The 13,438-nt window shown below is 40.3% G+C and overlaps 1 protein-coding gene across 1 annotated transcript in view; it reads right to left on the reverse strand.

The window, feature by feature from the left end:
* The window catches only part of PRTG (protogenin), a 154,934-nt gene that overhangs the window by 12,912 nt on the left and 128,584 nt on the right, over window positions 1–13,438 (reverse strand). Inside the window, exons 13-16 of the mRNA XM_011986725.1 lie at window positions 6,828–6,923; window positions 5,321–5,507; window positions 4,237–4,364; window positions 2,954–3,124 (exon numbers count right to left, since the gene is read on the reverse strand). Of these exons, the coding sequence (XP_011842115.1) occupies window positions 2,954–3,124; window positions 4,237–4,364; window positions 5,321–5,507; window positions 6,828–6,923 (582 nt within the window). The remainder of the gene's footprint in view (window positions 1–2,953; window positions 3,125–4,236; window positions 4,365–5,320; window positions 5,508–6,827; window positions 6,924–13,438) is intronic.

Genomic DNA, 13,438 nt, shown 5'->3' on the forward strand with positions numbered 1-13,438 from the left:
AGAGTTTCACTCTTGTTGCCCAGGCTGGAATGCAATGGCATGATCTCAGCTCACCACAACCTCCACCTCCTGGGTTCAAGTGATTCTCCTGCCTCAGCCTACCTAGTAGCTGGGATTTTTAGGCGCCTGCCACCACACCTGGCTAAATTTTTTGTATTTTCAGTAGAGACAGGGTTTCACTGTACTGGCCAGGCTGTTCTGGAACTCCTGACCTCAGGTGATCCACCTGCTTCAGCCTCCCAAAGTGCTGGGATTACACACATGAGCCACCTTGCCCAGCTCCATACTGCTTCTTTTTAGGCAGGTACAAATGAAGAACTCAAAGAAGTATGTGTTCATGCTATCAAAATTATTTATTAATACTTAGAACACCTCATTGAATCAGGTTAGTTATTTGGTTAACTGCTGTGTCAAGAAATCATTTTGGACTTGAATGACTGAAACTAAATTATACATTTTAAGAAAACTGTGAGGCCAGGGGCGGTGGCTCATGCCTGTAATCCTAGCCCTTTGGGAAGCTGAGGTGGGCAGATTGCCTGAGTTCAGGAGTTGGAGACCAGCCTGGGCAACACAGTGAAACCCCCAACTCTACTAAAATACAAACAACTAGCCAGGTATGCCAGCGTGTTCCTGTAGTCCCAGCCACTCGGGAGACTGAGGCAGGAGGAGAATGACTTGAACCGCGGAGGCAGCAGTTACAGTAAGCCAAGATCCACTCTACTTCAGACTGGGTGACAGAGTGAGACTCCATCTCCAAAAAAAAGAATACTGTGGTAGACTCTAATACTGAGGATCCCAGTGAATTACACCCCCATGGATTCACACCCTTGTAGCCCTCCCGACACTGGTTCCAGACTTGACCATGTAGCCTACTCTGCCCAATCAGACATAGTGAATGTGAGGCAAGCAGAGGCTTGTGAAAGCTTTGTACACGGGGCTTCCTCTCTTCTCTTCCTGACTGTGGAGCCCACTCCTGCTGGTTTTTTGTGGGTTTTTTTTGTTTTGTTTTGTTTTTTTTTTGAGACGGAGTCGAGTCTCACTCTATCATCCAGGCTGAACTGCCGTGGCACGATCTCGGCTCACTGCAACCTCTGCCTCCCAGGTTCAAGCAATTCTGCTGTCTCAGCCTCCCGAGTAGCTGGACCTACAGGCGTGTGTCACCATGCCTGCCTAATTTTTGTATTTTTAGTGGAGATGGGGTTTCCCCACATTGGTCAGGCTGGTCCTGAACTCCTGACCTTGTGATCCGTCCGCCTCGGCCTCCTGAAGTGCTGGGATTACAGGCGTGAGCCACTGCGCCCAGCCTCTCTCTTGCCATTTTTAGACTACTCAGAGCCTATCAAAACTGTAATACGGCTGCAGCCTCGTGAGAGACCAACAGAACTGACAAGCTGATTTCAGTCCAAATTGTTGACTCAAAGAATTGTGAGAAAACAAAATGGTTATTTTAAGTTGTAGACTAGTTTGTTAGGCAGCAATAGATAACCGATATAAACATAAAATCACATTGCTGCCAAATACTTAGCACTTTCAAGTCTCTTCAGTGACCAGTAAATCATTATTTAGTGGGGCTTCTTCTGCTTAATGAAAAATACGAACATGCAAAGATCAAAATTCCAGGTAAAGTTATCATCTGCTTATTTTAAAACTCATAGTTTTATATTACATGCACATAAATATCTTTTAAATTTATCTCGTTAATTGGGTAAATATTCCTCTTGAAAGGTATAACGAATGTGGGAGTGCCTCATACTGTATAGTGTATAGAATATAGCGTACAGGCAGGTGGCAACTACATTTCCTGCTTGAAATTCTTCTTTAGCTTTTTATTGGTTGGCAAACTACTCTCTTCTCAGAATGTATGTCTAAATTAAGGAAGTGCCAAAATAATGAAGTTTTACTATTTATGTGATGGCCCATCTAAAATCTGGCAAATAGGACTTGTCCAACATAAAGATTCAAGATTTAGGCTGGGCTTGGTGGTGTGCATGCCTGTAGTCCCAGCTACTCAAGAGGCTGAGATTCTGTCTCAAAAAAAAAAAAAAAAAAGATGCAAGATTTAGAAAAGGATATGATAAAAGTGTGCAGTAAGAATCCTAAAAACTTGTTTAGCCCCTTTAGCACTACCAAGGTCTTCTCCCTTAAATCATATCTCCTTCCCATGTTTCCTTCTCCTGTGCAAGACACACCATGAGAAACCTAAGACTCATCCATAACAAATCTCCCTTCCTTAATCTTCTCTCCCTCCTGTCATCCAAGCTATCAAGTTCTATCAATTTTAACTCCTTAATATCTGCCAACCATCCTATCCTTTCCATCTTAATCCTCACCATCCTAGTCCAGGACTATCATCTCTTTCCTGGATGGCTACAGTAACTTCTTAACTAGTCCCTTTGCATTACTCTAATCTCCAGTTGGTCTCAATCAAACCTTTTTTATTTTTCCCCGAAGACAGACTCTTGTTCTTGTTGCCCAGGCTGGAGTGCAATGGTGTGATCTCGGCTCAATGCAACTCCTCCTCCTGGGTTCAAGCCATTCTCCTGCCTCAGCCTCCGAAGTAGCTTGGATTACAGGCACCTGCCGTCACACTCAGCTAATTTTCGTATTTTTAGTAGAGATGGGGTTTCACTATGTTGGTCAGGCTGGTCTTGAACTCCGGACTTCAGGTAATCTATCTGCCTCAGCCTCGCAAAATGCTGGGATTACAGGCGTGAGCCACTGCGCCCGGCTATATCTCTTCTATTAACAAAAGTAACAGTAACCTTTTTGAAACAAACTATTCTTAAAATTGGTGGATGGCTTCCCAATGCTCCTTGAACGAAGCCCAAATCTTTAATTACTTCACACATGAAAATGTAAATTCAAAATAAACTCTAGATTCCCCTTTCCTTTTGTTTCTTTAATATTAAAATAATCTTACTTTTTATCCTTCATGGCAATTTATGGTATTTACCTTCACGGTGTAAGACCTGCCACTCTCCTGCAATCCAGGCCTTCCTGGATGCATATAAGATAGTATAGCGGGTCACAACTGTCTCTGGGCCATCAGGGGGTTTCCAAGAAACCAGAGCGGTGTCATCCTCTATCAACGTCACTTTTACTCCAACTGGTGGGCCTGCTGGTGCTGTGTACACACAACAAAATGTTGTATTAGTAGGGTAAAATGGTTTATAAATACTCAAATACCTGGCTTACAGGCTTAGAAAAAAGTTCAGAAAATTAGAAACCACCATAAAAAAAATTACAGCTTTCAAAGTTCATTAATGATAATGTGAAGTACTATTTTTCTTCTTGTATTTTCGTAATATTTAAACATTAAAAAACATAAGATAGTAGATTCCTAGATAGGAGAATCTAAGTTAAAGGGATAGCATTTTTAAGGTTCCTGAAACGTTTTGCTAAATTGCTAACTAGAAATGTTTACTTCCACCAACAGTACCTTGTCCATTAGGTATCAGGTTTCACCCCATTAGTACTGATAGTTCTTACTAACATGTATAGAACATCAACTTAACCTGATCTTGGAGGCCAGTGAAAAAAATGCTCCTGACATTAAAACATTTAGTTATTTCTGGAAAAATTGCGAATCAGTGAATTTACAGGGCAGACTTACATCTAATAATATATCTGTGAAAAACAGTAAAATCTTGGAATTTAAGTTGACTCCATGTTTAATATACACTAAAAGTGTGAAGAGCTGGTTTTTAACACATCTCATATGGAATATTGCCAAAACCATAGCAACAAAGTCCTATGGTCACTGTCATAAATGTCCCTTACTTTCTCTCTGTATAATTAAAATACAGCAGAAATGATGCTTATATGATAGATTATCTAGTCCTTCGTCCTCATTCTAGAGATAAGAAAATGTTGGTCTAGAGACATAAAATATCTTAGCTAAAGCCATGAAAGCTACAGAATTGGTGCTCAATCCGATATATACATTGCACTGTGCACACTATCAAGCTGCTATTCATGCAGAAATGACTTCATTATAATGTGAGCTCCCAAGATCATTAACAAATATTCACTTACTGCCATTTAAAAATTTTTTGGCTGTAGATTTGAACAGCACACCTGATTTTTTTTAAGGTTTCTAAAAGGACATTAAATTTAAGCCATCAAGTGGTAGGTGGCAACTACAGTAGTATCCTACTCAGAATGACATACATATTTTTTAAACATTTCCTTAATTTTTTTTAAAAGGTAAAATCTGTAGGGAGCTGTTTTCTTTACCTTCTGGAAGAGTAGAATGGTAGACTACAGGGCTCCAAGGACTGGAAAGCTGATCCACATGTAATCGAACAGCAAATTCATATTTGGTGTTTGGTTCTAGACCCTGAACCAACATGTGAGTTTCTGATCTATAATAATGAGGGATGAAGGTGTTAATGCTGGTAGTATATTATTGTTTCTAAAAGAATGTCAGCATTTCCAAATAGGTAAGGGCATAATGTTATTTTTCATTACCTCCTCATTTTATATGAAAAAATGTTTAGACTAAAGAACAATTTAATTGGACTTTTAAAATACTAAATTTGGTATTGTCCTGTAGAAATAAGCCTACCAGTTGCCTCTCTTTGACAGCAAACTCGAAATGTCCCAATACAAAGGGATTTCCTCTGAAATACTGGAAGTCAAATCATTCATTCATTCATTTATTCATTCATGACGAGGTCTTGCTCTGTGGTTCAGGCTACAGTGCAGTAGTGGGATCATAGCTCACTGCAGCCTGCATCTCCTGAGCACAAGCAATCCTCCTGCATTAGCTTCCCAAGTAGCTAGGATTATAGGCATGCATCACCATGCCTGGCTGATTCGAAAAAAAATTTTTTTGTAGAGATGGGATCTGGCTATGTTGTCTGGGCTGATCTTAAACTTCTGACTTAAGCAATCCTCCCACCTCAGCCTCCCAAAAATCATTCTTTTAGAGAACCGTGATGGGCATCTTTCTAACTCTAACCTAGAAACAAAATGACAACTGGCCCTACTTTTTGACTGCCAGCATGGAAACAGTCTCCTTTCTTTCTTTAAACGTGCTAAGTTTAGTCACTTCAGAGTAATAATAGCTTCTTGCCTAATCTTGTTGCATGAGGCAAGGAAAATTTAAAAATCACTTATATAAATTAAATGTCAAAAAGTACAGTTTTCAGAATATGGTAAGGATGCAAAACTCCCAGTCACTTCATAAATAACTTAAGTCCTGAAACAAATGCTTACAGGTGAAGCCCAAGCTGGGCCCAAGATGGTAAGAAGTATGAGTTGGAGGGGGGCGTGGGGAGGTAAGCAAAGAAAATAACCAGTAATAGGAGCTACATACGTTTGAAGGTACAGAACCAAAGAAGCATTCTGCAGGCCAACAGGATTACAGCGGATGGTGTAGTTAATGGTTTGTGCAGTGGTGAATGCAGGCCTCCTCCAGTGCAGGAAGATGGAAGATGAGGTGTTAGCCTTCGCATAGAGATGGTGGGGTGGTGGTGGAGGAGGGACCATGCGATCACGAACAGCTATTGAGAAAAACAATGTTAATTTACGATACGACGTAACATTTAACACAGAAAGTGGTAAAATGGTAAAATAATAATATCCCACCCTATAAGGAGATTTTAGGTCTTTCTTCCACCAGAGACACATAGTGATCTGGAGATATATCATCCAAACCTAAACAGCTCTTCCGTGACTTAACTAAGAAGTCAAAAACAGTCATGCATCACTAAACAACAGGGACACATTCTAAGAAACGTGTTAGGTTTTTCATTAGGTGATTTCATCATTGTGTGGACATCAGAGAGTACACTTACACAAACCTAGATGGTACAGCCTACTGCACACCTGGGCATTATGTTATAGCCTATTACCCATAGCTATAAAACTGTATAGCATGTTGTACTAAATACTGTGGGCAACTGTAACACAATGGTATTTGTGTTTTCAAACATATCCAAACAGAGAAATGGTAACAGGTTGCTCTATGAGATTGTAACAGCAATGTCACAGGTGATAGGAATTTTTCACCACCATTATAATCTTATGGGACCACTGTCACATATGTGGTCCACTGTTGAGGGAAATGTCATTCTGCTGTGTGTGACTACATTACTGATACTTAACAGATTGGAAAGCAGAAGCACAGAGAAGTCAGGCTACTAGCCAAAGACACCAAGAAAATCAGTGGGGGACTTAAAACTAGAACATCCTTCTCAAGAGCAGTACAAGGGAACAGCAAGTGGAGAGAAACAGCCTCGAGGGAAAAGCAGACTTTAAAAAATTCAGTATGTAGATATTCAGTGGTTATTTTCCTCAGTTAAATGTCTAATAGTCCTCTGTATGCAACATGAAAATAGGACTTATAATTCAATATATCTTAAATATTTACTGAGCACCTATTTGTTTAAGATACTTCGGCCAGGCTGCGGTGGCTCACATCTGTAATCCCAGCACTTTGGGAGGCCAAGGGGTGGATCACTTGAGGTCAGGAATTCGAGACGAGCCTGGCCATCATGGTGAAACCCTGTTTCTACTAAAAATACAAAAACAAAAAAAACCAAAAAAAACAAAAAAAAAACCCAGGTATGGTGGTGGTGCCTGTAGTCCCAGCTATGAGAGAGGCTGAGGCAGGAGAATCGCTTGAACCTGGGAGGCAACAAACAAACAAAAAAACAAACAAACAAAAAATGAAAACAAAAAAACTATGCTACGCAGCACAGACGATATAAAGTAATTAAGCCACCAAGGCTTCCAAGGAGTAGTGAGACTGTATTAAAGGAGGAGGAGGAGAAAGAACAGTGTGAGCCATAGTAAAACAAACGGCCACGGCTTTCACTTACACACGCATCCTGGAGTGCTGACGGTCTGATCTGCCTGATAGCCATCTTCTACGTTGTTGTAAGCCAGGAGCCTCACATGATATTTTCTTCTGGGGTCTATAAAGAAACCAATAGGAAATAATTAGGACCAGGTCTTTAGATCTGAGCAAAGGTTCTGAACGAAGCCTTTACAGATTTTGGTTCAAAAATCTTCTGAATGCATAAAAGTTCTCAGTAATATAAAATTACGGCTCAATGACTCAGCAATTCAGCTTCATATGACACTGCTATTGTGACCCATCTACCAATAATTTACAATTTTACTTTCCTTAATCTAATTTCAAACAATAACACTACCGTTGTTTTCCTTTCTCTCCTCTTCCTCCTCCTCTTCTTTAACTGGCAGATAGATTCTTGATTTTAAAAGCCTTGGGTTGCTTGATGGATCATTTGCAAGAGATTACACTTTGTAGAAGTTTTTTGTTTAAGCAGTTATATTTGAGGGCTATTTACTTCAAAGTATGGAAACCAAACTGAGATTGTTTTATTCCAAAAAGCTAAAGAAAATTACAATTCTCATTCTTTAGTACCTTTGAAAATTTATATAACCATGTTTTGCTTAAGTTTTAAGTTTAAATGTATCCTTTCTTTCTACAAACCTACATTCTCAAGTGCGAACTTCACCAAGAAAGATGAGTTGGAGCTCCCTCTACTGGTGTTTGTTAACTATCACAATACTAAAACTAAAGTCCATCCAATGCACATTAAAACAACTTTTTTCAAGGCTTTGAAAAAATAGTTATATATTTTAACTTACATAATTTAAAAAATAATCAAAAAGTTTAATAATAAAAATACATTTAAGTTAACTGTTTATGATGACATTTAAATACAGAATACTTGCTCAGGGCAAAAATATACAACGCAGGCTGGGCGTGGTAGCTCATGCCTGCAATCCCAGCACTTTGGGAGGCCAAGGCGGGTGGATCACCCGAGGTCGGGAGTTTGAGACGAGCCTTGCCAACATGGTGAAACCCCATCTCTACTAAAAATACAAAAATTAGCTGGACGTGATGGCACATGCCTGTAATCCCAGCTACTTGAGGAGGCTAAGACAGGAGAATCGTTTGAACCTGGAAGGCGGAGGTTGCTGTGAGCCAATATTGTGCCACTGCACTCCAGCCTGGGTGACAGAGCGAAACTCGGTCTCAAAAAAAAAAAAAGGGTACAACTGAAAAATAATATATTTCTCTATTATACTTCTCTAAATAAAAAAAAAACACACACAAATAAATTCAACATTTCATAAGGAAAAACAATAATCCTTAATAGATATAACCAATCTGGAAAACGACGTGAAATTAAAGGTTAAAAATAATTCTAGAGTGAATCCAAACATTTAAAAATCTAAAAATAGAGGCTGGATGCAGTAACTCACACCTGTAACCCCAGCACTTTGGGAAGTCGAGGACAGGAGTTCAAGACTAGCCTGGGCAATACAGCAAGATCACATCTCTATAAAACATAAAATAAAAATTAGCTTGGTGTGGTGGTACATGCCATAGTCCCAGCTGCTCAGGAGGTTGCACCAGGAGGACCAGTTGAGCCCAGAAGTTGGAGGCTGTGGTGAGTTATGACTGTGCTGCTGTGCTCCAGCATGGGCAACAGAACAAGGCCCCATCTCTAAAATAAACCAACTAAATAAAATCCCAAAAAAAATATAAAGTTTATAAAACTCTCCAAAGTAATATGTTTGTATAAATATCTTAGAAATGGGTATTTTCTAATATTTAATATTAAAATTCATTGAAAGAATTTTCCAAAATATTTTCATTTCTATTTCTCTTTTCAAAAAACTACAAGATGAAAAATTTCTGAGACTTAGAAAACTTCTAACCTTTCTGGATAGAGGTAAGAAGACTAATCTAGCATTTGACCATCCTATAGAAAATGTCTTTTGGATACATCATCTTATTTGACTATCAGAAAATGCCACAAGGTAGATGTTATGCCCATTTTATGTGTAAGCTGTGATACCAAGGTTTCTTTTGTTTGTTTTCTGAGAGAGGGTCTTACTCTGCTGCCCAGGCTGGAGGGCAGTGGTGCAATTACAGCTCACTGCAGCCTCAAACTCCCGAGCTCAGATGATCCTCCCACCTCAGCCTCTTAAGTAGCTGCGACTACAGGCACACACTGCCACACCTGGCATTTTGGGTAGAGATGAAGTCTTACCATATTGCCCAGGCTGGTCTCCAACTCCTATACTCAAGCAATCTGCCGGCCTTGGCCTCCCAAAGTGCTGGGAGTACAGGAATCAGCCACTGCAGCAGGCCTTCAAAGGTGTTAAGATTTGAATGTCCAATATGCATGAAGCTGAACTAAGAACTTGTTATTTCCGTGACAAAGTACAGAGTCTCTAAATTTACACAAACACCTGTGCCTCTGTCAAAAGAAGCTTGTCTCCTAATAATAATGATTTTTTTCTTTTTGGACACTGGTTCTCACTCTGCTGCCCAGGCTGGATGACAGTGGTGCGATCATGACTCACTGCAGCCTTCACTTCCCTGGGCTCGGGTGATCCTCCTACCTTAGCCCCCCCAAGTAGCTGGGACTACAGGCATATACTAAGGCACACACCTGGCTAATTTCCCCATGTTGGTCAGGCTGGTCTTAAACTCCTAGCCTCAACAATCCACCTACCTTGGCCTCACAAAGTGCTCGGATTACAGGTGTGAGCCAACATGCCCAGCTGAAAAATACTTTATTCTGTCTCTACTCAATTAGAAGAGTGTCTTTAGGAAAGGCTCCAGAATATAAAGGTATTATATCAGAATACAGGAGATACAGAAAAGGAAGGATAGGATAGATTTGCCCTCAAAGTAGCTCATGTTCTCCACAGTGGGCCAGATATGAATACAGCTATCTCACAGAGAAAGCTCATTTTGATGAGGGTTATGAGTACAGGTGGAGAGATTAATCTTTTTTCTACTGTGCAAACAACTTCAATCAACACTGCATGAATACATCTCTGGAATGGTTCCATTTGTTAGCCCTAAAATGGATTCTTCAAGTTTTCCCTTCTTCCTTTTTAAAAAATAAACTTCTTATACTAAATTTTAAACCCAGAATTAAACTTTTTTGTTGGTCAGACAGAAACAGCTAATGTGTCCCAACCCAAAGAGATGAGAGAACAAGTTGCTCTTTTAATGCCCCAAGCACTTGGCTACTGCCCACTCAGGACAGACTCACAGAAGCCCCATGAAAGGAGGAGCAGCTCCTGGTCTCCTATTTGGAAATCATCAGGGAGTCACTGTCTCAAGGACCAGGTTCCTTCCCAGGTTATATCAGGCGTACAAGATCCTTTCTATCCAAATAGAAAAGTTTAAAACACACACACACACACACACACACACTCACACACACAAACAAACAAACCAAAAAACAGAATAAATTACCAGGTTAGGGGCAAAGCTGAGCAGTGGACAATGTGGATTTACCACACCTTCCTTTTTAGCTTTAAGAAATTTGTCTCCAGTCTCAAAATCTAGTCATATTATTATTTTGGTTTGTTAATCCAGAGACCCTGGAATATCCTGGTTCATTCTTGTTCATTAATTTTTTAGAAATGTGACTTCGTGTTTGTAAATTTAAGAGTGGAAGTAGGGACCAGAGCCCTCAAATAGTGTTAAGATGAGCACTACCAGGCAGTAACAATGATCAGCTAAAAAAGAAAACAGAATAGCTACAGCATTAACAGAATTAAGGATACAGGGTGAAAAGCAAAGTTTAGGACCAATATGTTAAATACACGTAAATACACTAAGAATGAACCTCAGCATAAGTAGCAAAAGTCAAGTCCTAAAACTTCACAGTTCTGCAAAGACCCTCCGACGCCTAAGGGACAAAGCAGAGACCAGGGCCAACACCTTAAAATGCCACAGGGAACCAGTCCCAAGGCCTGTTACAGCCCTTCTTGTGTTAAGCACTGCCACGTCTGTGGTGCTTGGTTACATGAGACTCAGCAGACTTAGGCTATGTGGTTTTGGGGAGAAAGTAGAGTTAGAAAGAACAGCCACAAATACTGCAGGCCTCCTCAAAGCCCAGCAAGGGAAGGAGGAGAAAGGGAAGACAGGGAGAAGTTGGTTCTAGTTTATTCAAAACTCAACAAAAGGAGCGTAAAAAATGACTCCTCAATTTTTTTTTTTTTGTTTTGTTTGAGACACAGTCTTGCTCTGTCGCCAGGCTGGAGTGCAGTGGTGCGATCCCGGCTCACCGCCACCTCTGCCTCCCAGGTTCAAGTAATTTCCCTGCCCCAGCCTCCTAAGCAGCTGGGACTACAGGCGTGCACCACCATGCCCGGCTAATTTTTTTTTTTTTTGTATTTTAGTAGAGACGAGGTTTCACCATGTTGGCCAGGATGGTCTCAATCTCCTGACCTTGTGATTCACGCGCCTTGGCCTCCCAAAGTGCTGGGATTACAGGCGTGAACCCATCGCGCCCGGCCACACTCAATTCTTAATGGTCCTGGGGTGATGGCTCAAATGGGTAATACTTGAATTTAGGGTTAAACTTGCTTAAAGCTTTAACAATATATAAAGACAAAGGGTTAGGAAAGAAAGCTCAAATTAATCGAACACAAATTTGATTCATAACAGTGCAGCTCTAGACTGTCAGCTTACATTTACATTCTGTCCCTAGCTAAATGTTCTTTTATTAGGGAGTCACCCTTTGGCCCTAAAACGATCATCTTCCTGGCACATTGCTATGGCTGTACTCTCCATCTTTTCCCTGCTGGCTCTAGGACTGGTCTCACCCTCCTTCCAACCTGATTCATTCTCATCACCAGCTCTTCTACTTGGATTATTAGTCACATAAAGAAGAGTTAGGCTGGGCGTGGTGGCTCACACCTGTAATCCCAGCACTTTGGGAGGCCGAGGCAGGTGGACCACGTGAGACCAGCTTGGCCAATATGGTGAAACCCCATCTCCACTAAAAAAACAAGGAATAGCCGGGCGTGGTGGGGGGTGCCTGCAATCCTAGCTACTCGGGAGGCTGAGGCAGGAGAGCTGCTTGAACCCAGGAGGCAGCAGTTGCATGAGCCGATATCACACTATTGCACTCCAGTTCGGTTGACAAGAGTGAAACTCTGTCTCAAAATAAAAAAGGAACAGTCAGAGCCAGGTCTGGCTGTCTAAGAAAGAGTTCGCAGGTATCAATAAACATTTATCAAGAGCCTACCAAAAGTCAGGCACTGCATGAGAGACTCAAGGACTAGAACAACGCAAATCTTGCTTTTAATTTCAATCTACCAAAGAAGACAGGCTGATAAATGAATATTCTATTTGTAAGTATTATTTAACCCTGACAGTTGTATAGACTTGAGCAAGTTTCTTACTTTTCTAAGGCTCGTTTATTTTGATTTGGAAGATGGAAATGTTAACAGGACCTCTCTGATAGGGATTTTAAGAATATTAAATGAAATCATGCCTATGAAGTACTTTGTAGAGTTCCTATAATTAGTAAACACAAAATATTATATTGCTGTCATGTGAGTAAAGGTGCCTGGGAGAAAAGGTAGTATCAAAAATATGGCAAACTTATCACATTTTGGAATCGACTTTGTGAAAGCTTATCAATATCAAAGATCTCCGTTCGTTCATACAAACAAGATCTAGAGAACAGAACATTGGCAAATTAGCAATTGGCAAATACTAAAGCTGAGTTTAACCACTCTCTGTCCTCCCTAATGTTCTCTGGTGTATAGGGCAGGCAGGCAAAGGTTCCCAAGTGTGTGTTGGCTTGTATATACCATTGAAACAACTGTGTTTTGTGTCTGTGGCTGCTAAGAATGCTTGCTGTTTTGGCAACCATGTCAGATGGCATATATTCCTCCCAGTGGTATATCTACCTTCACCCACATCTTCCATATTAATCTAATAATCTCTCATCTGCCAACAAAGAAACAGCCCTAATGATGATAAATGCTTTGGAAAACAACTTAATATAATTCCTTTCCTAGTGGAAGAACAGTAAGTCATTTCATTAAAGGGAAATCTGGAAGAGTTTGAGGGCAAGTATTAGAAACAGCAAGCATATGGAAACAAAAATTAATTCAATCTGTTAATAATAATTATATCCCATTTTTACAATGAGGTGTTTCTTACCCTCAATGACCACACTCAGAACAAGACAAAGGCCTATAAAATGAGACTCTCTAATGCCAAAATCTTTTAAAGTTGTACTTGTCAACAACTTGCTTAATTCCATTCTAACTGCACGTGATCTAACAATAATAGTGCATTAACTGTATCTCTGTGTAACACCTTAAGTAACCTTCACTGAAATATGTTTCTAAACACCACACAAAAAACCCCATGCCTTCGCTCAGCGTTGTACTTGAAAAACTTGCATTTCTGTTCTCCATCACTAGATGGCATCTGTGTGCCAGTTAGGAGAGTGACGACCCCCTCATCCAGGCATTAAGGAGGTGGGAGACATTCAGATAACAGCTGAAATCTAGTATCTGAGTATCTGATGAATGAGCAAATCAAAACAGTTATGCAGGAACTATGGCAATTGCTTAAGTTTCACCAAATGAAAGGCCTGATGAAATAGCAGTAAAAAGAAGGGCT

Source organism: Mandrillus leucophaeus, unplaced genomic scaffold (assembly GCF_000951045.1).
Source record: "Mandrillus leucophaeus isolate KB7577 unplaced genomic scaffold, Mleu.le_1.0 Scaffold108, whole genome shotgun sequence".
Classification (NCBI taxonomy): domain Eukaryota; kingdom Metazoa; phylum Chordata; class Mammalia; order Primates; family Cercopithecidae; genus Mandrillus; species Mandrillus leucophaeus.